A 25,618-nucleotide genomic window follows, 5' to 3' on the forward strand; every position below is an offset into this window, starting at 1 on the left:
TGCAGCTTCATCACCACGTCGCGGTTCTTGGTGAGTGATCGTCGGTTGATTTCTGCTGCCTCGTTATTTCTCCGCTCATTTGTTTCAGAATCGCTGGGCTGCTGATTGTTGCCTGCCTGCAACATCCTCACAGCCCACGCCGCCCGCAGTCCTGGTTTCTTTATTATTATTAGCAAGCAACAGCGACATCAGCAGCATCACCACAGCTGAACTGCTTTTTGGTGTGTTTTTATCTCTGATGATTTCTGTTCAGGAAGAGTCGATAGGGTCTGCTTCGAAAAAATCAGCGGAAGGCGCTACTTGAAATAAATGGGCGCCGGTAAATGACGGGATACATGGAGATAACACAAGTCTGCGCCTGTGAGAAACCTGTGCAAGGTAAGAAGTGGATAAATGCGGCCACGCTTCACCGTTTGTGTTTTATTCTACGCACAGATATAGAAAACTTCCATAAAGACAGGCCCCTTCTTTTGAAAACAAAGAGCCTAGATGTGCACTTCAGCCAGGGGTTACACCTCAAATGGAAACCCCAAGGAGACACAGTCCACTGGGGATTTGCCTTCTGCTGCTTGCACCAGCAGTTTAAAAGCGCCTTGATAAACAGTCACATGTAATGCCATTATGGTGCACTTATTGCTCTTTCCTACACCTCTGCCAGTGCGGGGTTTATTGTTTGTTAAGCCTGGGTCCTCCATCTGCCTTTCAGGGAAACCCTCGGGAGGTCCCAGGAGAAGATGGAGGCATTCTGGAGAAGAAAACCTCATGTTGGTAAGACTGATTTGTAGTTGTAATTGATTTCTTTATAACAACATTACAATACATTCCACAGTGAGGATGTCTTAAAAGTAGGACAAAAATGCAGTTAAACTGTGAGGTTTCAGGCAGGCGAGTTGCACATAATTTTTTTTTTCACATAAGTTTTTATTTTTGGTAACTTTTAAAAGCAGAAGGCGGAGCTTGTGCCTTCCTCACTTCGCAGATGTTCTCTATGGTGCAGTGTACTGCTTTGGAAAGATGAAATCTGAGAAAAAAAGGGTGTGCGCTTTAATATAACTTCTCTTTCTCTGTGATGGTGTGCGCCTGCGCTATCTGTGCTCTTCATGTGCTTTGTATATGCAGATTGCATGTTTGTCATCTGCGGCATCCTTGTAACTATGCAACATATGCAACATTACATACATAACGCAAGGTGACCTTATGCTGAGTGAAGGCGTGTGTATTTCCTTGCACTTTGGATGGGATTTCAATTCCTCAACAATAGGTGTAATTATCCTTTTAGGAAGAAAGATGTGGCATTGCTAGCGAGACAGCTCACCTTAATGCTTCCCGTGTTACTGTTAGAGTCCTCAGAGTGACTGACTACCTGAAATATTTCCTGAATCACTTCACTGTAAGCTGTTCAGACTTGCATCTCTTTTTAAGTTCACTGAAATTCCCTGAAAAAAATTGAAATATTTCCCTAATTATATGCTTAAGCAGACCAAATGGTTTGAACAATAGTGGCCTCCCTTAATAATTAAGTATCATAGTAAGTGATAGCATGATGATCCCAGCTGTCGTGTTAGATGCTCTATCCTTTTGCAGCTCTATGCAGTGCGTTATGCATAATTCAACAATGTTTTAACCTTGTTTGGAAACAGCAGATCTGTCAGTGCACATGCTCTTTTCGGGAGCTGCTTTGTGTGAAAAGTTAAAATGCTCTGATAAATGATCTCCGCATTTGCGGGAAATACACCGGCTCTTGTTTGAGAGTCAACATTTTTCACATCGAGACTGATTGGAAAGGGTGGCCAGACATATTAATGACCCTTAATGCGTTGTGTTTATGTATGAGCCATGAGAAGAATGTCAAAGTTGGGAGATGAAGTCTTCAGCTGTTGGGTAAGACGGGCAGGCCAAGACAAGGTGTGTTTGAAGTAGACGCACGCAAAAAGACATAATCTGAAACTTTACCAAGTTTAGAGGTTTGTAGTTTCACTTGGCAAGTGCTCGATCCTGGGCGGAGACGCAAATCCCTTTGGGGTGGGTCAGGAAGGACATCAGACATTAAAATGCTGCCAAATCAAATATGCAGAGCTACCTGCTGCTGTGACCCCTTGTGAATAAGGGAGCAACTGAAAGTAGCTTTTACCAAGTCAGCCTTTTTTAATATGCCATGGTTAATCCGTTTATCCCTCTATAGATGTCACATACACAAAGTCTTGCTCATGAGAAGCATGGAACACAGGATGAAAAGATGAGTGAAACTGCATGACAATTTCACTAAGAAGTGGTAGAGAAGGGTTTTTTGAGCTTCTGAGAAAAAAAGGGTGTGCACTTTAATTTGATAGATTAGTTAAACATGTTGTATCATGTTGACTGATGAGCTCTTGAGGGGCTGGTAGGATTTTATTTCATTTAGTCAAAGTAAAGGCTTCCCTTTTCCCGTTTCCACCATCAGTGTGAAGCTAAGTGAACTGATGGCGAGTTTTAGATCAACTTACAAGAGCCTTTCTAGTCTTCTCACTTTACAGTTTCCAAGTGTGTTGGAGTAGCTGAATTTTTGCAAAGGAGTTTTTGAACTAGACTTTGCACAAAAAGTAGGGAAATTTGTGTTTGGTCAATTATTTCTTTGTTGTTACAATTCTGCTTCTTGTCAATAAATCTTATATCATTGGGAAGCCTGTTTATTGCCAGATTTGTATTTGTGGGTTGAGCAGCAGAGTTGAATGTGTGGGTTGTGCCCACGAAAAACTTGCCACATCTTCTCTGCCTATGCCAAACAGCTTATTCTGCTATTGACTCTTGTTTTGAGCTTCTGGTACAGGAGCATGGATCCTGCTACAGGGGTCAGTTGGTGTCTGCTGCAAGCATGCCATGTTTGACTGATGTGCATAGTGCCCGTGCCACTGGGCAATTTCAAGCCGGTGTTCCACAAAAACAAGTTGCACCATTATTTGGAGTGAGCCCTTCAAATTTATGGCCCAGTTCTATATAATAGAGAATGTGACAAGCTGGAAGTGGGCTTCCCAAGAACATAAGAAGACTGTTTCCTCACCCTGCCAGCACCCTGTAGGCAGTCTTCCACAGATTTGCAATCAAGGTTTTCAGGACTATATGGTTATAGGTCTCTACTCGGACAATCTGGAAAAGACCCCACAAAGTCCGGTCTCCTAGGACTGCCAGGAGGCCTGCCATGACTGCATTTCACCATCAGGCTTGTTTCTGCTGGTGTCAGCAACATGTGCACTTGAACATGAACATGTGGAGGAATGTCATATCCAGCAATAAGTCCAGATTCTAGTGTGGAGAAGATGCAGAGAACACTATGCTCATTGGTGAACTGATAGGTAACAGCTTTTGGTCGAGGCAGTGTGGAGGTGTGTGATGGCATTTTCCTCACTAGAAAAACAAGGCTTGCCATCCTTGGAGGCATTCTCAATGCAGAGAGATATCAAGTTGAAATCACGCAACTAGTGGCAATCTCATATCTCCACAGTCTGGGACTGAAGTCTGTCCTTCAAGATGATAATGGGTCTCCCACAGATTGGGGTTTAACAGAGACTACCTCCAGAATTTGTGAGTGGAGAGGATGAAATTACCTGTGTGCAGTCCTGACTTCAACTCCATTGTGGGATCAGCTTGGGTGTGCGCTTCATCCCAGAGTGACCAACACAACCACACTGGCTAAATTGTGAAAAATGTTGGTTGAAGAATAGACTTCGATCCTACAGTGTGAGGAGAAGGTGCCAGGTTGTTGTGGCTGTGTCCTTCCACATCATGCTACTGAGGCTGCTGAGAATCAATAGCAGAATAAGCTGTTTGGCATCGGCAAAGAAGAACTGGCAAGTTTTTAATGGGCACAACCCACATACTCAACTCTGCTGCTCAACCCAGCTTGTTCTTTACAAATGTGGCACTATTTAAAGGGGAATAAACAGCCTTTCCAATAATATAAAATCAATTTCCCAGAGCAAATAATATTTTTTTCAACAAAGAAGGTGTGTTTGAATCAACCAAACACAAATTTACCCACAATTTGGTGGGGGTGCTTCACTCAGCCTATAAAATTTCTTACAAGTACAAGATTTATTTAGAGCTAAAAATAAGGATGTCTGTTTTAATACATATAAAGATATGAATTAAAGATCTGTCTCCACCTTTATCCCTCAATGAAACTCTTATTCAAAGTTTAGGAAATAAGACTTAGAAACTTATGTAGATATAGTAATCAAAGAAGTTGCTAAAAATTTAATGGAGAAATAATTAAAAAACATGTGCTAATCAAAGAATTACCTCTTCTTGTACCAGATAAACTGCGAGTGAGCTCTCCATTGTAAATATAGTCAAACTTTTTTTTTAAAGGAAGTTTTATCAACCACAGTGAAGCTTACAGAACTAAAAGTGGGACATTGCAACATCACTGGGTTTGCTGGCTTGATCATGTAATACTACTCTTGTGAAATACTGCAATGTAGGTAAAGGTTTCATCATCCTTATCTTCAATAATCACCACACCAGAGGAACATGTTGGCGCTTGAAACAGTCTTTTACTTTGTTTCTTCATAAATAAATCATCCATTTATTTGCAGATAAGTGAACCGAGACCTCGGTGTCCCTTCTCTTACAATAAATAAAGAGCAAAAGAAAAAAAAAATCAATCTAAGACAAATTACTGTGTTCATCTTGAGAATAAAAAAAAGATAAAATACACAGTTATGAAACTTTACCCTAAGCTAACTAAGCTTTCTTTAGGATTTGGCTCTCATTTCAAGAGGTGATTTGGAAGGAAAATAAATGTTAGGGCAGTCTGAAAGGAAAAAAAGTATTTTAGGATTTAAACGGAAAGAAATATAGGTAAACGGCCAAAATCTCATATTGATGTTAAATTTGTTCTTCAATGTGTGTGAGAGGCAGACTTTAGAATGAGGAGCTCTTCAAGTTCTCCTTTCCTCTGTGTTGTCTTCTCTGTAGAGAAAGAGCGCCGCGTGAAAGCCAACGCGTGGGACTACAACGACAGGTTCTCTTATGCCGTAAGTTACCTGCATTAAATTTGCTTTAAGTGTTGGCTGTGGGGTTTCATCGGCGCTGTTTCTAATGATGTGAATCTTCAGGATAATCGCATCAAAACCTCAAAGTACAATATCTTCACCTTCCTGCCCATCAACTTGTTTGAGCAGTTCCAGAGGGTGGCAAACGCTTACTTCTCAGTGCTCTTAATACTGCAGGTAGGAAAAAGTGCTACTGATTGTGTCCTTAAACTATAATTTGATTGATGTAGGAAACAAAGAGGACTAATGCAAACTTTGTTCACAGTTAATTCCAGAAATATCCTCCCTGTCCTGGTTCACAACCATCGTGCCTTTGGTTTTTGTGCTCGTGATCACGGCTGTTAAGGACGCCACAGATGACTATGTTAGTTTCATTGTTTATCTCTTACAATTTGTTTGAATGCTATTCTTTTTACATCTCTTCTTCAAATTTGTAACCCCTTTTTAAAAATTTCAGTTCCGATACAAGAGCGACCAACAAGTCAACAACCGGCAGTCACAGGTTCTCATCAGAGGAAGGTACTCTATGACGTTCTCATTTACACACCCAGTTCTGAAAAAGTTGGGACGTGTATGTAAAATGTAAATAAACAGAATGCAATAAAAACCGATCAAATGTTTCAGCTGAGAAAATATTTAAGAAGAAACTTTAAGAAAACAAAACAAGACGGTGTCGAATTTGATGACATCAACAAGGATAAAAAGGTTGTGACGGGGCCGTGTTTACAACTGTGTAGCATCCACTCTTCTGTTAACAACAGTTCATAAATGTCTGGGAAGTGAGGAGTCCAGCTGATGGTCTTTTGGGAGAGGAATATCCCATTCTTGTCAGCTTTGTTGTATTTTTCAATTCATAATGCGCCAAATATGTGAAATTAGTGAAAGGTCTGGACTACCGGCATGCCAGATCAGCAACCCAGACTCTTCTATTATGATGTCATGCTGTTGCAGCAGACCTTTATGTACTTTTCAGTCCTCCTGTTGCCTTTACAGATGTGAAAGCTGCCAGTTCTATAGGCACTGATGCGCTGCCATATCATCAGAGATGCATGCTTTTGAACTCAGTGATAACAAGCCGGATGGTCCCTCTGCTCTTTAGACCAAAGGACGTGGCGTCCGTGTTTTCCAAAAAGAATTTCCATTTTTGATTAATTTGACCAAAGAATAGTTTTCCACTTTGCTTCAGTCCATTTTGAATGAGATTTGCCTCCAAAAGACAGAGGCGTGTCTGCTTTGTGTGATCAAGCTTTAACCTGCATTTGTGGGTGATACGGTGAACTGTGTTCATAGACAGTGATTTCTGGAAGTATTTCTGAGCCCACACAGTGATCTCCATGAGAGAATCAAACCTGTTTGTAATGCAGTGGCATCTGAAGGCTTGAAGATCACAGACATACAGTATTGATCTTTGGCCTGGAGATTTCTCCAGATACTCTGAATCTTTTGATGATATTATGTGTGTAGATGATGTTAAAGTCTTCACAACTTTACGTGGAGGAACATTATTTTTACGTTTTTTTTGTTATTTTTGGTTTTTTGCACTTTGGTGAACCTCCGCCTGTCTTTACTTCTGAGAAACTCTGACTCTCTAAGATGTCTTTTATTCCCATTCATGTTACTGACTTGCTGCCAGATCAAAATCTTCTTCCAGCTATTTCAGTTTAGCACCACTTACCTCTCTGGCCTTTGTTGATCACATCTTAAGTTTTTTAAAGACGTGTTGCTGACACTGAATTCCAAAGAAGCTAATATTTTTCATGAAATACAAAAATGTTTCAGTCAATCCTTTATTTACCATGGGCACCTTTGAGCACTTTTTAAATAACTGTAACTCTGTTACTGTTTCTGCTGGAGACAAAAGTCAAACTGTTTCAGAATGAAGAGAAGACATGCTTTATGGGGGGATTTGGTGTATCATGGTAATATGAGACATTAAAAATGGACTGCTGTCTTAACATGGACAGAAAAAAATCAGGTCTGCTTAGATTTTACCATGTGCACTTCCCATTTTGGAATCATTGCATTCTGTGATCATTTACATTTTAAGCAGCGTCCCAACTCAACTCTGGAATTGGATTTGTAGATGCTTTCCTGCAGAGGCTACATTTACAGCTATTCCTAACCTTTTGTGTTTCCTGTTTTTCAAGTTTGCAGAATGAAAAATGGATGAACGTTCGAGTAGGGGATATCATCAAGCTAGAGAACAATCAGTTTGTTGCTGTGAGTAAAGCATTGCTACGACACTGTCACACTACATGCTAGACTGTAATATCAGCCTTTTAGATTAACATGTAGTAAAGAAAATAGGTTCTTTTGGGAGAAATGGGGCCAGCTGAGTGCTGTTGCAGGTTCAGTGATGCAGAAATTGATTTATTGCCTTTTTTTCCACTGCTGAGTAATTTTGTATTGGATTCACACACAGGCAGACATCCTCCTTCTCTGTAGCAGTGAGCCTTACGGTCTGTGCTATGTTGAGACTGCAGAGCTAGATGGGTAAGTTCTGCACAAGGTATGAAAAGTAAGACGGGAGCAATTGCACAAGACATTCATATGAGCACAAAAAGTGCATGCGGATATTTAATTTGACGTTTAGCAAAAATAGCCAACTTTTCTTTGTCTTCCTTTTTTTCCCCCAGAGAGACCAATCTAAAAGTCCGTCAGGCTTTAACCGTTACCTCAGATTTGGGAGACATTTCTAAACTGATGGACTTTGATGGTGAGATGATGCCAAAGTTTTTATTTTCACATTTTCTCTCATTTTGTCTACTTATATCTAATTATTTGTGATGGTTTGATCAGTCATGGCTGATCTTTTTCTTCCTTTGTTCCTCAGGGGAAGTCATTTGTGAGCCTCCAAACAACAAGCTGGATAGGTTTACTGGAACATTATACTGGAAAGGCAATAAATATCCTCTGGATAATGAAAAAATGCTTCTGCGGGGCTGTGTACTCAGAAACACTGAGTGGTGCTTTGGAATGGTCATATTTGCTGGTAATAATTGGTTTTTAATGGTTTTATTCTCCACATCCATTAGCTGCGTCTATATTTTTCTTCTTTGCCTTGATGGAGAGGTCACGGACAGTTTTATTAATATTCTTTCAACACTGACGGTTGTTTGTACATCTGCCCAACAGGCTCACAAACCAAACTGATGCAGAACTGTGGAAGGACGAAACTGAAAAGGACCAGTATTGACAAACTCATGAACACTCTGGTTTTGTGGGTAGGCTGATTTCTGTAACTCTGCTATGCATTTTACGATGCTAGCATGGGCTGATGATTGTGGCTTGGATGGCTATTTTATAGGCAGCCGTTCTAGTTGTAAATAAATTGCATAAATTATAAATTTCTCTTTCAAAGCTGGCAGTCCAGAGTTACATTCACTAGTTTTAAATGTCACATTTTGCACCTTTTACTACAGATATGCTCATATAAGCATATACAACATACCACTTTGTTTGATGCATCTTTGGGAACAAAAATATGTACTCTTCTCTTTTTTTCAGATTTTCGCCTTCCTTATTTGTATGGGAGTTATTTTGGCAATTGGACACACTATTTGGGAAACGTATGTCGGCACAAACTTCAGAGTGTTTTTGCCGTGGGACACGTTTCAGATTAGCGCTGTGTTCTCTGGATTCCTCACCTTCTGGTCCTACATCATCATCCTCAACACTGTTGTGCCCATCTCGCTGTATGTCAGGTAAGCACCTATGCAGTCGTCGTACAAGTCATTTTCAAATTAAGCCAGTCACACTTACTAGGAAGTTGGTAAATAGTTGTATTGCTCAATAAACTTTCATCAGTGTGGAAGTCCTGCGACTTGGTCACAGTTACTTCATTAACTGGGACCGGAAGATGTACCACAGCCCGATGGGCACTGCAGCCCAAGCTCGCACCACCACCCTGAATGAGGAGCTGGGCCAAGTGGAGTTCATCTTCTCTGACAAGACAGGCACCCTCACGCAGAACATCATGGTCTTCAGCAAGTGCTCCATTAATGGACAGATGTATGGTATGGAGCTTTAGTACTACATCGGGTTAAAACACTGGGCTAATTAGCCTCTCTGTTAAATTGGGCTACTCTTCAACAGAAACTGCTGAACAGTTAAGCATGGGACCTGTGTGATCAATAAGTCTAAATGTTTTTTTTGTTTTTTTAGTTTGTTCACCCTAAAATGTTAAAATTGTTTGGTCAAATTTATTGTAGCAGACTTCAGGGGTAATGCTGGGAGCCAGGTCCAACTACAGAGGCAATTACTTCTCAATCTTTGACAAAATAATTAATGATAAAGCTCTTGATTGTTCGCCTTTCCCACCACATCTCCGACTTGTTCGGTGTTTATTGCCCAGTTAGAGCTATCTCCTTTTCTTTAAGTGTTCCTAGAATCAGATCCAAGTGCACTGAGGCTGCTTTCGGTTACCGCGCTCCTGTTCTTTGGAACCAGCTACCTGCTGATCAGTGATCAATCACATCTGCGGCGACATTCAAAAACAGGCTCAAAGCCTTTTTGTCCACACAGGCCTTCAGTCAATAGCTGGGTGCTTGTGCTTTAACCCCTTAAGGCCTATCATATTTGAAACATGGGTTTTTGAGACTTCTACATCATTAGTGAGTGAGATCTTCCCTCCCCTCCCTTGAAAAGAAATAGATTGCATGATATGTTTTTCAGCAATAAATAACAACATTTTTAAAAAACTTGAATTTTCTGGCAATTGTTTCATGGTTCAGGCTTTAAGGGGTTAGGGGGAATTGTAAACCTGCAGAGGTTTTTCTGTTTTTCTCTTCTGTGTTAAGCACACTCTGTTCACTTATAATCAAATGTGCTATATAAATAAAACTGCCATTGTTACTTTTATGTTTTTAGGTGATGTCTACGATGAATTTGACCAGAAGGTGGAAATTACAGAGGTGAGCAGATTGAAAAAAAGCAGAAATTCTTTCTCTTTCTAGTGAAACAGATGTGACACAATCACTGCGCTGGTGCTTTAATGTGCCCTCAGAAAACAGCCTGCGTGGATTTTTCTTTCAACCCTCTCTGCGACAGAAGGTTCAAGTTTTACGACAGCAGCTTGGTTGAAGCCATCAAAATGGAGGATCCTGCAGTGCAGGAGTTTTTCAGGCTGCTGGCTTTGTGTCACACTGTCATGCCAGAGGAGAAGAGTGAAGGTAAACATACATGATCCAGAAACTGTAGCTGTAATAATTCAAATAACTCTGATTTACTGATGTGTTTATGTTCAAATGAAGGACATTTGGTGTACCAGGCACAGTCACCTGATGAGGGAGCGCTGGTCACTGCGGCGCGAAACTTTGGGTTTGTCTTCCGGGCGCGAACCCCAGAAACCGTCACGCTGTGTGAGATGGGACGAACGGTCACCTACCAGCTTCTGGCCATACTGGACTTCAACAACGTGCGCAAGAGAATGAGTGTCATTGGTTAGGTCTTCACTTATAATAGCAACACACAAGTAGTCATCATGAAACTCTGTGGACAATAATTACGAAATAGCAACACGAGGCAACATGTCTGATTATTTTGTATCTACTGACAATTTAGTTGACAGCCAAATAATCCATGTTTTATTTTTCCTATTGCTGTGTTTTGTCTTGTTATGTAGTGAGAAGCCCAGAAGGCCAGATTAAACTCTACTCCAAAGGCGCTGACACGATTATTTTTGAACGTCTGGATCCATCCTGTGAAAACCTTATGTACACTACCTCAGAACACCTCAGTGTAGGTGTTATCACAGTGGATAACATAATGTCTCCTTTGTAAATAATTGCGCTGTGGATTGCAGATTTAATGATTTGTTCTCTTAGTCAGATGTTTATTTTTCCATCGTTTTTCATGCAGGAATTTGCAGGGGAAGGGCTTCGAACATTAGCTCTGGCCTACAAAGACCTCGATGAAGATTATTTTAAAGTTTGGATGAAGAGACTTCTCTTTGCCAGCACTGTAATAGAGAATCGCGAAGATCAGCTTGCTGTCCTTTACGACGAGATCGAACTGGGCATGAAGGTAAAATTGACATGCTTTTGTTTACACTCCTAAAGCAATCGATCCCATTTAGTCCTGCTGACTCACTGCTGACTTTGTTGAAGCTTCTAGGAGCCACGGCGATTGAAGACAAACTTCAGGAGGGAGTTCCAGAGACCATCGCCTGCCTAAATCTAGCTGACATTAAAATCTGGGTCCTTACAGGAGATAAACTAGGTACCTGTGAATGATGACTTTAATATTGGCTGGATTGTCTGTGGAAAGATACACGACTGTAAACTGTTTAATTTCATTAGAGACAGCAATGAACATTGGCTACTCCTGCAACATGCTGCGAGATGACATGAATGAGGTGTTTGTTATCTCTGGCCACACCCTGCAGGATGTGCAGCAGCAGCTCAGGTGACACATTATATATTTTTTGCATTTAATTCACATTCAGGGTGGTATTCTCTGAATATTAAATGTCCCATTTATAGAAAATCTGTGGATTTAAAATGCTAAAAAAAACCTTCTTGAAGAGAATTTTGGTGTGATTCACTTTTACTGCCTTTCATCTTTCCTCAGGAGCGCCAAGGAGCACATCCTCGGCCTGAGTCGCGTGAGCAGTGCAGGACATGTTGAGAAGACGGATGCGTTTGCAGATGATTCTGTGTTTGAAGAAGCTATAATTGCAGAGTATGCCTTAGTTATCAATGGACACAGTCTGGTAAGATAACAATAAAAAGTGGTTTCATGGACACTGCCTTTAATTAAATGCTCATTTCTACTTCTGCGCTTGTTTTTGTTTTGTTACTGATGCCCGCTGGTTTCACGCTGTTTGCTAAATGGCTCCGATGTTCTTTGTTGAGTCTGCTGCATCTGTGCCTGTTGCCGACTGAACAACGTCTACAATAAGCTCTGCCCTCGGCTCTATTACAGGATTTTATTAACATCATTTTGCACGCGAGCTGCTCTCTTGCTGTGCCCAGGGCAGAGTGCATGATGCACACAGGGATGTTGCTTAGTGTCCCCTCCGCAGGGGGTTGATGTTACACCACGGTAATGATAGATTTAATAGGTGTGGTGTGGGTATTTTGCCCTTCAGGCCCACGCTCTGGAGCCCCAGCTGGAGCGCATCCTGTTGGATTTGGCCTGTCTATGTAAAACGGTGATCTGCTGCCGGGTCACGCCAATGCAGAAAGCTCAGGTGGTGGAGCTGGTGAAGAGGCACAAGAGAGCTGTCACCTTGGCCATAGGAGACGGAGCCAATGATGTCAGCATGATCAAGAGTAAGTTTCAGATCATCCACGTGTGGCGTGCATGTAGTATGTATTACTATTACAAAGTGAAGTATAACATTTACAAATAAACATGTGAAAAGAAATATCAGGAATTCTCAAAAAAAATATCACAAACTGATGTGGATGCACACTCTTCTGCATCCAAGGACTCCGTTCATGTGTATGTAGAGGGAATTTTCAGCCTTGCCAGAGGTAAGGCACTGGGTGACAAATTAAAGGAAAAACTTGAGGGAAGCTGGTAATTCTGTTATGCTTCGAAGGGAAATTTTGCTGGCGTGGTTAAAGATCACAGGGAGCACTCTCTTGCAGGATGAGAATGCCCACATCCACAGGGCACAAGGATCAATGAAAGATTTTTATAAACTATGTGAATCATATTATATGAATTATGCAGTCAAACTGCTCAGTACTTACTGGGATGATTCTTGGATGAATGTGTCAAAACTCGGTTTGTTCATATTTTCTGCATAACGGATTTTTTTTGGTATACGATACAATAGTGAAATTACCTCCCTTACCCCAACACCTTACAACCAGCCACACACTGCGTAAGTGGCTGGTTGTAAAAACATTTCTTCATTTATAAAAAACCCAGTCCAGACTGTTATTTAACGATGTTTATGAATATATTTCCAGAATCTTGTCATTTCAGTCACTAGTAAAAGCTGTTTGTAATGAAGAATATTTCAGTTATGAAGGGCATTGCTTCACACACTGTGTTTCTTACTCAGCTGCTCACATCGGTGTTGGGATCAGCGGACAGGAGGGTATGCAGGCTGTTCTGGCCTCAGATTACTCCTTTGCCCAGTTCCGGTACCTCCAGAGGCTCTTGCTGGTTCACGGACGCTGGTCTTACTTCCGCATGTGTAATTTTCTTGGATATTTCTTCTACAAGAACTTCGCCTTCACCCTGGTGCACTTCTGGTACGGTTTCTTCTGCGGCTTCTCAGCTCAGGTGAGAAAACTGTAATGAAGTATATTTGAAGCTTTTTTTATGTGTGTGTTGAATCAATTATGCATGCCAACTGTCATGTCTGGTTTTGTGGTGAGGTCACGGAGGCCCAGGACCCAGGACCACTGGAATAAATGTGTCTCCTTCTGAGTCTGTAGAAGCCACAAGGCCTGTCAGGAGTGTCTTTTATCTAATTTAGGAACAGACCTAGTCCCTTTTGTTCCTAAAGGTGAAGGAGATGTGTTCACTTTGTCTGGAAAGAAGAGTAGTCAGCAGAAGAAATAATCTAAGTGTTCCCTGTTGGAGGACAGTCTTCGCAACCGGGGACAATACAGTCTGTCAAACCTTCTCCTGGTACACCAGCACAGATAGGCTTACTTGTGTAGAGTTTTCAAAAGTAGAAGAGGCAGAGCCTTCAGCTATCAGGCACAACTCTGCACTTTGTCAGGCAGACACCCTCTCCGCTTTTAAGGTTTCTTTTAAAACTTTTACATAGCTCTTAAAATTAGGGCTGTTTCAGGTGATCCTGAAACATCCTGTAGTCATGAATGTATAAGCTCAGACTGCTACTGTACTTGTTTTGCTTTTTCCATTTTATTGTGATCATGTAAACAACATACAGAAAGTAATTTAGAAAAAAGCTATATACATATTTATACAATTATAATTTAGAATGGTTGTTTTTACGGCTCCATAACTTTACCTCCACACATCAAAGTCAAATACCTCCAGTTTAGGAAGGCTAACTGTAAAAATATGGATAAGCAGAAGTTGTAAGCATAACTTGATAAATGAAGAGAAACTCAAAATCTTCCTTTTCTTTTTATCTTGTGAAAACAGCATTGTTAGGTCTCATTTTGAAGTGCTTTATGTTTGGACATTGCTTTAAGACTCCTCTCAAACTGTTCCCCAGTTCACTCCACACCAGTGACAATGTCACAGAAACACAAAAACCTTTCCCAATAGTACACACATTCAGTTTTGAATTTGCAAAAACTCCTTAAATTATAACTTCATCTATTTACAGAACACATGGTTTGAATATTTTCTGGTAGTTGAAGTTTTATTGCTCTGAACAAAATTTGTGCTGTTTGGAATTTCAATAGATTTATAATTTTCCGTGGTTTAAGTGAATTTACATGATTCATTACATTTGCATTGTGAATGATTCAGACTGCCTTTGTTTAGAATAAAAAGTTAATGTTATGTACTTTTATACTTATTGTACCATAGACTCCAAATAAGGTGAAACTAGTGAACTATTGCATGTCATTGACTTTTGTCCATGTTCTTCCAGCTTGTGTTCAGTCTTGTTTTCCTTGATGCATCTGTCCTCCTCTCTGCTCTGATCTTTCCTTTGTTCTCTCCGATACTGAGCTGGAAGAAATTTTCATGCATGAGACCTCTCGATCTTCTGAATGTTTGTCCTGTATGGTTGGAAAAAACCCTGCTCTAATAAAATGTCCACTTTCCATAGACTGTGTATGACCAGTGGTTCATCACCCTCTTCAACATTGTCTATACATCGCTGCCAGTACTAGCAATGGGACTTTTTGATCAGGTAATAATAGCTCTTGTACAAAGTTAAAGCATACTTAAGTTTTATTTCAATGGTGCTATGCATATTTAAAAAATTTGCACAAAAAGCTAACTTTTTTTATTTCAGTAATCTCTCTCTAATGGTAAGCTCCTGAGCCGTCTCATAGTTTAATTTTGTTTCTTCTTTTCAAGATACTGTCAAGTCATTCAGGTGAATATTTTATTACTGTTGACCTCTTTCACTGTGTCATGATTGATAAACCCATCAGACGTACCTAAAAGTCTAACCCTACAGTAGGTTGTAGCTTAAATTTAACCCATGCGATTAGTGTTCCTAATCCCAATTTATACTCTACACTCATCCCCTTTAACTGACCATTTGTCATAAAACTGCTGCAGAACATTTTCCTCAGTATCCTCCCATCATTTAATTTATTTCTTATTAAAATTAAAAAAAAAAGAGTCTATAATATCATACTCATGCTTTGTCTGTTTTCTAAAGGACGTCAATGACCAGAACAGCCTTTGCTACCCAAGTCTGTACAAACCCGGCCAGCAAAACCTTCTCTTCAACAAGCGTCAGTTTTTCCTGTGCACACTGCAGGGGATGGCCACGTCATTCCTGCTTTTCTTCATTCCCTACGGGGCTTTCCCTCTCATGGTGAAAGAAGACGGCTCCCCCTTTTCAGACCAACAGGCGTTTGCCGTCACCATAGCAACGTCCTTGGTCATTGTTGTAAGTGTTCAGGTGAGACTGTAAATATCACAAGATACTGCCAAAACAGGACTGCTAAATGAAAAGAGGGTCTTATTTTTATTATTATGGTTTGATGCACGTCTGCTCCTAGATCGGACTCGACACGCACTACTGGACTGCAGTCAATCACCTCTTCATATGGGGGAGCCTGATGGTGTACTTTGCCATATTATTTGCAATGCAGAGCGACGGCTTATTTGGCATTTTTCTGAGCAGCTTCCCATTTATTGGTGAGTCTGGTTCAGTGTGGCCCATGCAAGAAAATTACGTTGATACGAGAAAATTGCATTTCCTTTTATTCCTCCTCAGGCACGGCTCGTAACTGTCTGTCAGAGAAGAGTGTGTGGTTGGTTGTTCTGCTCACCACTGTGGTGTGTGTTATGCCTGGCTTAGTCGTCAGGTTCCTCAGAGTGGATCTTTTCCCGACGTTGACAGACAAGGTACAGCAACTGCAATTTTATTCAAAATACTTTATTGAGACATTGTAGATAGTTTACAAAAAAAAGGTAAACACAAGAGAAGTTTGTCAGAAAAAGACCCCAGATTTGATCAAATTTGCCACCATGATTCTGGATGGAGCAGTGGATCTTTTTAAGACTAAGACACAACATGAGATCAGCAAGCCACTGAACATGAGTGGGCGGGGCAACAGCCTTCCACCTCACCAAAATGGCACGTCTAACCAGGAAGGAACCAGAGGACAGCAAATGACGTTTTGCCCCGATAATATGCTTATCATGCTCACCCACTGTAGCAAAGAGAGCAAGTAGGGGGTGAAGAACCAGTTTCAGGTCAGTAGCCTTGTTCAGAGTACAAAAAAACCTCCCAAAAATATGCGAAGGCAGGGCAGGTCCAAAACATGTGGGTAAGATTGGCAACATCAGACCCGCACTTATTGCAGCCAGGGTCTAAGCCAGGATAAATCTTAGATAATTTGGATTTAGATAAGTGGGCCCTATGAACTACTTTAAATTGTAATAGGGTTTGGCGAACGCAGAGTGATGTGGAATTTACCAGAGTGAGGACTCAATCCCAAATGTCATCTGACATAGATACACCCAACTCTTCTCCCCATGTGGATTTAAGGCCTTCAAAGGGAGCTGAAGTTACAGCAACTGCAAGTTTGAGCAAAACAATGAACACCTGGTGGAAGTAACTATGTCAGTATAGTAAAGTATGAAGTTTCATACTTCAACTAAATTTAATAGGCAAATAGTACTTCACTATATTTATCTGACAGCAGTAGTTAATAGTAACTCTCCGGATTAAGATTTTTACAAAAAAACTACTGAGAATTATCCAATTTCTCATAAAAAGTAATAACTAAGGAAAATTCCAAATAATAAATAGAAATCAGTGAAGCAGATCCTCCCTATATCCTCTCCAGACTCCTCAAATTCATCTGTAAATCAGCCTCTACGACTAAAACAACTAGACTTAAGAATCAAACCAACTGCAGCAGTGAAATGCTGTTTGCAGTATTGGTTACCTAATACTTATCATATGAGTTTCTGCAGAATTAACACTTTTACATACAATATATTGCCAAAAATATTTACTCACCCAACCAAATCATTGAATTCAAGTGTGCAATCACTTCCACAGCCACAGGTGTATAAAATCAAGCACCTAGGCATGCAGACTGCTTCTACAAATATTTGGGAAAGAATGGGTCGCTCTCAGGAGCTCAGTGAAGTCCAACATGGTACTGTGATATGTTCAGTCATGAAATTTCGCCGATACTAAATATTTCACAGTACTTCCATCTGTTAGTTATAGCAAAGTTATAAATAACAAATGTTACAATGTTATACACATAATATTAATACACGTTATAACAAAGTGGAAGTGATTGGAAACAGCAACTCAGCCACAAAGTGGTACGCCACATAAAACAGAGCAGGGTCAGCGGATGCAGAGTCACATACTGCGCAGACGTTGCCAACTTTCTGCAGAATCAATCGCTACACACCTCCAAACTTCATGTTGCCTTCAGATTTGCTTAAGGACAGTTTGTAGACCCTTGTGAAATGCAGTGGTGTAACGCACACTGGGGTGATGCTTGATGCCGTTGCCAGGAGAACAGCACTTGCCTGAGGGTATAAATTTAAGTATAAAGTTTGGTGTTGGGTTTTCGGGTGTTGGGCTAAGCCCTTTAGTTCCAGTTAAAGGAACTCTTAATGCTTCGACACATGATGACATTTTGGGCAATTTCATGCTCCCAACTTTGTGGGAACCGTTTGGAGACGGCCTCTTCCTGTTACAACATGACTGCATGCCGGTGCACAAAGCAGTTTTATGAAGACATGAATGAGCCAGTTTGGTGTGGAATAACTTGACTGGTCTGCACCTCAACCTGACATAACATGTTTGGGATGAATTAGAGCGGAGACTGTGAGCCAGGCTTTCTTCTCAAACATCAATGTCTGACCTCACAAATGTGCATCTGGAAGAATGGCCAAAAATTCCCATAAACACCGCTAAACCTTGTGGAAAGTCTTCCCAGATAGTTTAAGCTGTTATAGCTGAAAAGGGTGAGGTGACATCATATTAAGGGTGAGGTGGCTGTAGCTCAGGTGGCAGAGCAGGTCAGCCACTAATCAGGAGGTTGGTGGTTCGATCCCAGGCTGCTCCAGGCTGCATGCCAAATATCCTTGGGCAAGATACTAACCCCATGTTTGCCTACTGGTGGTGGTCAGAGGGCCCGGTGGCGCCAGTGTCCGGCAGCCTCGCCTCTGTCAGTGCGCCCCAGGGCAGCTGTGGCTACAATGTAGCTTGCCATTGCCAGTGTGTGTGAATGGGTGAATGACTGAATGCAGTGTAAAGCGCTTTGGGGTCCTTAGGGACTGAGTAAAGCGCTATACAAATGCAGGCCATTTACCATTAATCCCTCCTTTTGGCAATATAGTGTATACTTTGGTAATAATACTTTGTACTTTCTAAATTAGATTTAGGTCTTTGCTTTATACATTGGGGACTTTTTATATTTAATACCCATGTGTTGTGTATTTACATACTTTTCCATGATGTATTTCCGCAGGTTCGTCGTCTCCAACAGTCCAGGAAGAAACAAGGACCTCAGGAACAGAACCTGAGGCGAGTACGCAGGACAAGCTCCCGCCGCTCTGCCTACGCCTTCTCCCACCAACAAGGCTTCGGCGAGCTGATTACCTCAGGCAAAAACATGAGGAGGAGCACAGTCTCTTCACTTTGCTCCCCCGAAAGAACAGCACAAAGCCACAGCTCCAGCTGGATAGAAAACATGTTAAAGAGGAAGAATGAAGTTTCCTGTGCCTCACCTGAAAGTGAAGGTTGAGCACCAGAAAGCGGCAACAGAGCAATACAGACTCGAAGCAAAAAAAGCACGCAAACTGAACTCAACATTTAAGACACTGCATAGAGTAAAGGGTACCGTATGCATGGATCCTACAGACCAAGCACAATTTTGGGTGAATCTTTGCTCAAATCAGCTACACAAATGTACCTCAGTTATTTTTGTTTTTTTAAAGTGTGAGTTGTGCAGACACTGAATGTTATAAATGCCAGCCAAAACATAATTAAACGAGGGAACCACTCCCAAACGAACAAAGAAATTGGCAAACTCTCACTCTGACACTCATGACAATATTTGCATGAATTGCAAAAGTTAAAGAAACATTTATAGTTGCTCAGAAATAATCCAGTTTGACCTTAGTTTTGTACCATTATAATGGCATGGCCTCTTCTGATTAATAAAGACCTTTCAGTACTTTTAGCTGTTACCAAACAAACCTTTGTGCAATAAAAACAAACCCAGTTCCAAAAAAGTCAGAACGAGGTATAAAATGTAAACAACGGTAGAATGGCAATCACTTGCAATGGCCATGTTTATCACAATGTAGCATCTGTCCTTAAACATCTGGGAACTGACCAGCTGCTGAACTTTTGGGATATTGTCCCACTCTAGTTTAATATATCCCAGAGGAGATGGCAGCGTTTCTAGATCATGTTCACATTTATCGATGGCACAGTGAACTGTGTTCTCACACAATGATTTCTGAAACTGTGCAGTGATTTCTGTGGCAGAATTTTTGGCCTCACCCCCTGCGCACAGAGATTTCTCCAGATTCTCTGAATCTTTTGATGATATAATGTAATGTAGATGATGAGACATTCAAAGTCTTTGCGATATTGCATCAAGGAACATTATCCTGAAAATTTTCCACAATTTGTATACAGTTTTTTTCATATCCAATCATCTTACTCAACCTAATTAGCCGCACTTTTGTTGCCCCAACTTTTCTGAAATATGTTGCTGTCATCAAATTGAAATTGAAATAATATTTTTCATCAAACAGTAAAATGTCTCAGTTTAATCATTTGACATGCTTTCTAGGTTTTATCGTGTGGGTTTGTGAGATTTGCAGATCATCGCATTCTGTTTTTATTTACATCTTACACAGTGCCCCAACTCTTTTAGGGCTGGGCTTGTAAATTACAAAAGGGAAGATCGCCCTGGCCACAAGTACAAAAAGCATAATCTTTAAAAACTATGCACTGAAACACACTTTCTTCTTAACATACATCCAAAGTGCTAAAAAATAAGTATTGTAAATACTGAAGTAATGCTGCTGAATAGGATGGTAAGCACAATTAATTACAGATTTTAAACTTTTAATACATTTTACAGTTTGTGGCATACAGCATGCCACAATGACACACTGCTCTGAGATCCATTGCCCTGTGCTGTGCCTTTAATAGTTTCTGTTAAAGACGGCTCTTTTCTATTTAATATTTCATCTGTGATTTGGCCTGAGTATATTTAAGGACAAAGTAAAACTGGAATGCATGGCTTGAGTAAGACATAAGAAAATAAGTGAGGTTTGATCATACATCAAAGAAACATCGAAGAAGTGGAGAAGTTTTAAATTTAAAAATTACTTAAACCATCAGTTTTTTGAAGTAGATAATTGTTTATAAAAGAGATGCAAAACACAGGCCAGGTAAAATATGATATAATAAAGGTTTTTGAGCATTTTGCCATTGATGGATTCATAAGGAAAGAATGAAATATACCCCTAGCTGAAAACCCTCAATGTTCTTCTTCTTTCGGCTGCTTTCATTAGGGATCACCACAGATTATCTGCCTCCATCTCAGCCTATCCATAATATCTTCCTCTGTCACACCAACCTCTCTGCATGTCCTCCTCCACCACATCCATGAACCTCCTTCCTCTTTTCCTCCTGCCTGGCAGCTTCATATTATAAAATAACCACTCTCTCCTCCACATCTCCAAACCATCTCTTGCCTCTCTCACAAACTCTTGGATTTGCATTTTAACCATTTACTTGATTCATACTTAATTTTTATTATCATTTTACATGAATAACATAAAAGGGGCCACTTTTATCTCCTACGAAACTCCCCATTTCTTTTGCATATGATGCATAGACCTCTAAGCCTCCAACAATCACTGCTCTTTTATGAAGTAAAAAATGTTACTGTGCAGAAGTTAACATCCAGCATTTGAGCCTTTTAATGTCTTTAGTACACTCCAACCCCAACAGTCTACGGTTCCATTAATGCACATGGAGAGAGGGTTTTTTTGCCTTTTAATGTTAGTGTCTGAAATTTTAATATAGATGAATTTTATACAGCACAAGTTTGTTTTTGTTGTTGTTGTTTTTCTTAAATTTGCTTTCTTTTTGTTTATGAGAAAAATGTTCAGACAGACAATGACTTCTCAAGAAAAATCTTACATCAGAACATAATAAAAAAAGAACATGTTTGAATGCACCACTGAAGCAAATCTTTGGCCCTTATTTTCCAGCATAGAGAAAAAGGTAAATTTATCAGTCATCATATCATTAGTCACAAGTGTAAGAAAATCTCATTTATTTCTGAAACTGAAACCCATCTGAAACCCATTTAACTGAAACTGAATGACTGCGGTATAAAAACCGGTATAAAAACTGAAATGGATTATGAAGATCACTCCTCGAGGAAAATTGCAGCTCCACCACCTGGCTTTGATACAAACAGACTTTGTTTTTCCATCGCTGCCCTGCGTGGATCAGGGAGGTAGTATTCTTCTCTAACAGCTTGTAAGAAAGACTCCACCTTCTCACTGGGAACCATGGAAACGGCACAGCCTCCCCACCCTGCTCCTGTCAGGCGGGAACCCACAGCCCCTGACTTCCTGCAACCATGAGAAAAAAAAAAAGAGAACATATTTCAGTATAGTGCTAAGTATGACACTTTAATACTATTATTCCTCTAGGAAAGATGTGAGGAAGGGGTTGCATGTACATCTACAGTCATGCTAGTGGTTCTACTTACTGTAAGCATTCAGCAAAGAGCTAATGCTAACACGAGTAGAAATCATACAGCCTTTGAATGACTAAGTCCATCCTTACTGCTTCCAAAGGAACTGAGAGGGCAAGTAGCAGCCTGGTTCTGCTATTCTGATGCACTTGATTAATTGATTGTCTTTTATAATTAGAACTGGGACACATGAGAGACTGTATGCAAACTGGATTATAGTTATAGTTATTATATTATAGTTTGCATTGTGGATTTTTATTAATTGAGATCTTTTTTTTTTGGTAAATGAACCTAAATATCTCTAAACATTCATTGGATAACATCCAAGTTTCTCTCCCAGGCTGTGCAGTAGTGGTTTAGTTTGCAGTACTCACAGGCAGATATCAACTAATTGGTCCAGTTCAGGGCAGCTGCACTCGTAGAGGTCCCTGCAGCTTGCGTGGCTCTGGTTCATCAGCTCTCCCAGTAGCCGCGTGGCATCGGCGGGTTCAAAGTCGCACACGCTCTTGAACTGCAAGACTCGTGCAGCTTCCCCGTACACATGTTTGGCTCGTTGGTGAAGCTTGAACTGCGTCACTGAGAGAAATAACAGGAAAAGTGTTCCAGCAAAAACCTTAATCTTAAACCTGTTTTCATGAGACTGGAAATGAAAAAAAAAATCTAATGTGGTGGAATAACCAAATACTTGACTATCAGCAGAAAATAATATATTAAGGGTTGCACAGAATATATTTACAACTAAGAAAAATGTTCTGAAAGAAAGAAATGTAGCTCATTTCACTCAGGTAGAAGAATTTGGTTGGTTGGAAATTTAGTTCACCTAAATAAAATATGATGCATTTTAGTGCGAATGTACTACAATAATCTGTCAATGTCAAAATATATCAGATTTACAAAGATGGGGTGGGGAATTAAACTAGCAACACGTTTTTTTGCGCTCCATTAATGGAGTACTTCACATGGAGCTCCTGCTTTATCAGCACCCACAAAGGTTTTACTTACTGTCCTGAGTATTAGCGCTGAGCAGCTCTATTGAAAACTGCTCCGAGGTGATGCCCAGCACCTTGCATATCTCCTCTCGGCTGTAAGGCTCAGGATGCAGCACCTCTTCCACCAGAGCCAGCATCTCCTCCAGGGAGGCCTTCAGCTCCATCTGAACATGAGCCAGCTTCAACAGCCTGCTAGAGTCCACACCCCGCGCCTGGGCCAGCATCTGAGTACACATCCACCCGTGATGTTAACTTTGAATATTACAAACTTATCACACATGTTTAAAGTTTACAGCGAAGCGTGAGGCTGTTCATCGCTGTGTTCTTGGGTTAAATGTTGTGCTCCGTTGCCTTTGAAAGAGCACACGAGTCAAACTAAATTCAATATAAAATTGAACCTCAAGAAATAAAACAACATATATAACAGATATTTCAGGAATGCATCATGGCAACAAAGAGCACCTTCGTGGCGATCCGACACTCCACCACACGGATGTTGTAGTGAGAGGAAGCAGCTTTGTTCATCTCCACGCAGCAGTTGGAAATCACAAACACGGCACCATCGGGGAGTTTGACATCGGTAGCACGCAGGGGCTGGAACTCTATCAGCTTTGCCTGGCAGACAATTCAAAAAGTTTAGCCAGCAATATTGAAGTTATTATTTGTTTATTTGGTGTATTTTAGATGTGCCATATTCGTCAAACACAGGTCAAAGGCGGTCGGGCTACATACAGTTCCTGCCTCTGCCAGGAATGAAATTGACTGGTCCATGCCTCCTCCCTCTGTGCCAATGTATCGCTCACTTTTGGCACAAATCTCCGCAAGAGCCACCTGGTGAAATACAAGGTTTTCCTCTTTAATTAACAAATCCAGGAGAATGTCTAACTCATAAGGTTTCACATTATAACAAATTAAAGACAATATGGATTAGGAGTCATATTCTTTGTGATTAATTGTTCATTACCTGTTGAAAGCATCATTTTTGACTGAAAAGAAATTAATACATGTTTTTGGTTTGGTTACAAAGAAGCTTCACCTTGGAGAGGGACTTTTGGTTTGCCTCCATTGTTACGAGGCCAGAACAACAAACTAAGGCACTAGAACTGGACAGGCCGGAGCTCGGAGGGATCGTTCCATCTATGACACAGGACATCCCTGCTAAATGGTTTAGCCCAAACTTCTCCTGAAAGAAAAAAAAAATCTAAATGTATCATGTTACCATTTATGATGCATTTAGTACATGTCATAGTATTCATTTTTTGCCATTCCATAATTTAAGAGTATAGAACTCATCACAAAGCTTACCTGAATACCTTTAACCCCACAGAGAAAATAATAATACCACTGTGGATCATCTCTATCTATGGCAATTTCCTCTGAACACGACACACTGAAATCCCTGTATAATGACAAACAACAAGCTTTCTGAGAACACACACTCATAATGTACAGCTACCACTGAATAAATTACACAGGCCATAAACAAACAAACAAAAAATATATATTTGGGGCCGTTACTATAAGTGTTCACATCTCACTTGTATTTAGGATTTGCGTTGGCCAGCTGGATCTTCCCTGAATTGTTCACTGACACAGCTGCGAGGATATTCTGCTCGATGGCCATTGGAAGCACAGAATAGCCACAGTAATCAATATGTTCACCTGTTTATGTGACAAATATGAAAAAGATGTACGTGAGAGACCGTGTTTGACTGGTACCACTAAAAAAATTCCTGGATAAAAGCTGCAAACAAAATCTTAATATTACCACAAATGTTTTACTTTGAAACAAGGTCAAAATATTAAGAACACCCACTGCCAGAACTACTATTATCTCCAGAGGATATTTATATGGGTATACACTGTATTTATTCAACAGATACAAAATAGATGGAGCATATACAATAATGCAATCAGTCTACAACACATGCCACATAAAGTATTAAATTACCTATTAGGTTTACCCTTCCAGGTGCAAATGCATAGAAGAGAGGAGATTCCCCATACTTTGACTCAAAGGTTTCTTTTAAGTTTTTCATCCTGCAAAAATACAAGAAAAGCAATTAAGTATCATAATATCATACTCTGAGAATCACTGCGTAACCTCGTTGCTTCTCACCTCTCGTTAGCAGCTATCTTTGTCTTTAACTTGGGCGGGTTTGTGGCCATTTCTACCCGTTTTAAAGTAATTGTGAGTCCACTTGTTGTCAGACAGGAGAGCTCAGAGCTTTCACATATCCGGGTTTAGATCAGCTGACTGTCACAAGAGGCTCCCGGATACCAAAATGCTGAACTCTGGTCGGAGCTCAGCTGAGTTTAGCGTCTGACTACAAAGGAAGAGCTGACTCTGAAGCAGCTGAGGCAGCAGAGGCAAAATGCGGAAGTTAATAGACGGAAAGGGGGCGGGTCTTATGAGTCGACGTCCACAAATCTGAATGGAGTAACTCCAAATACTGATGAGAACGGTCATTCATGAATTTAATGCACAAAGTTTCATTTTTTTTACAGTAGCCTACTTTAAATTAATTAGCTTTAATGTTAACGTCAATGAACTTCAGTAAAAAAAATAAACAAAAACAAAAAAGGTAATTAAAATAACAGAAATGTAATGCCATATTTTTGTGATTAAATTCCCAGGTTTGACTAACCTGATTATAATATCTATTTAGTAACCCTGTTTACGGTTATCTTGAAATTAGCTGCTATGACACTGTTTAACCACACGATGGGAACGTCAGATTGCTTTGTAAAAATGCCAGCG

General features: G+C 40.4%; 2 protein-coding genes across 2 annotated transcripts; one reads left to right on the forward strand and one right to left on the reverse strand.

Annotated features, from left to right (window-relative positions):
* Positions 1-20,177, forward strand: atp8b4 (ATPase phospholipid transporting 8B4). The gene is made up of 29 exons (XM_063479473.1): positions 1-30; positions 254-378; positions 707-768; positions 4,954-5,012; positions 5,094-5,207; positions 5,296-5,394; positions 5,488-5,549; positions 7,178-7,250; positions 7,453-7,523; positions 7,667-7,746; positions 7,864-8,022; positions 8,166-8,254; positions 8,538-8,734; positions 8,838-9,046; positions 9,900-9,943; positions 10,036-10,201; positions 10,283-10,471; positions 10,654-10,769; positions 10,890-11,054; positions 11,138-11,249; positions 11,330-11,435; positions 11,601-11,742; positions 12,121-12,304; positions 13,048-13,271; positions 14,746-14,829; positions 15,310-15,555; positions 15,656-15,794; positions 15,874-16,004; positions 18,605-20,177. Exons 3-29 carry the CDS (start codon positions 735-737, stop codon positions 18,878-18,880), a joined length of 3,570 nt encoding a protein of 1,189 aa, XP_063335543.1. The 5' UTR covers positions 1-30; positions 254-378; positions 707-734; the 3' UTR covers positions 18,881-20,177.
* Positions 20,177-25,188, reverse strand: galk2 (galactokinase 2). The gene is made up of 10 exons (XM_063479472.1): positions 24,977-25,188; positions 24,809-24,897; positions 24,396-24,519; positions 24,163-24,256; positions 23,894-24,040; positions 23,590-23,688; positions 23,320-23,472; positions 22,871-23,081; positions 22,243-22,444; positions 20,177-21,743 (listed from the first exon to the last, which is right to left on the reverse strand). Exons 1-10 carry the CDS (start codon positions 25,024-25,026, stop codon positions 21,536-21,538), a joined length of 1,377 nt encoding a protein of 458 aa, XP_063335542.1. The 5' UTR covers positions 25,027-25,188; the 3' UTR covers positions 20,177-21,535.
* Positions 25,189-25,618: the final 430 nt, after the last annotated feature.

This window comes from Pelmatolapia mariae, linkage group LG7, assembly GCF_036321145.2.
Source record: "Pelmatolapia mariae isolate MD_Pm_ZW linkage group LG7, Pm_UMD_F_2, whole genome shotgun sequence".
NCBI classification, from domain to species: Eukaryota; Metazoa; Chordata; class Actinopteri; order Cichliformes; family Cichlidae; genus Pelmatolapia; species Pelmatolapia mariae.

What these genes read in the sequence shown, in the direction of transcription:
- atp8b4 (XM_063479473.1), top strand. Translation starts at nt 735, where the DNA reads ATGGAGGCATTCTGGAGAAGAAAACCTCATGTTG. An exon ending in AGATCGAACTGGGCATGAAG is followed by an intron (nt 11,055 to 11,137) that starts GTAAAATTGACA and finishes ACTTTGTTGAAG; the next exon opens with CTTCTAGGAGCCACGGCGAT. An exon ending in CAATGGGACTTTTTGATCAG is followed by an intron (nt 14,830 to 15,309) that starts GTAATAATAGCT and finishes TGTTTTCTAAAG; the next exon opens with GACGTCAATGACCAGAACAG.
- galk2 (XM_063479472.1), bottom strand. Translation starts at nt 25,026, where the DNA reads ATGGCCACAAACCCGCCCAAGTTAAAGACAAAGATAGCTGCTAACGAG. An exon ending in AACGCAAATCCTAAATACAA is followed by an intron (nt 24,257 to 24,395) that starts GTGAGATGTGAA and finishes GTCATTATACAG; the next exon opens with GGATTTCAGTGTGTCGTGTT. An exon ending in AGTGTCGGATCGCCACGAAG is followed by an intron (nt 23,082 to 23,319) that starts GTGCTCTTTGTT and finishes ATGTGTACTCAG; the next exon opens with ATGCTGGCCCAGGCGCGGGG.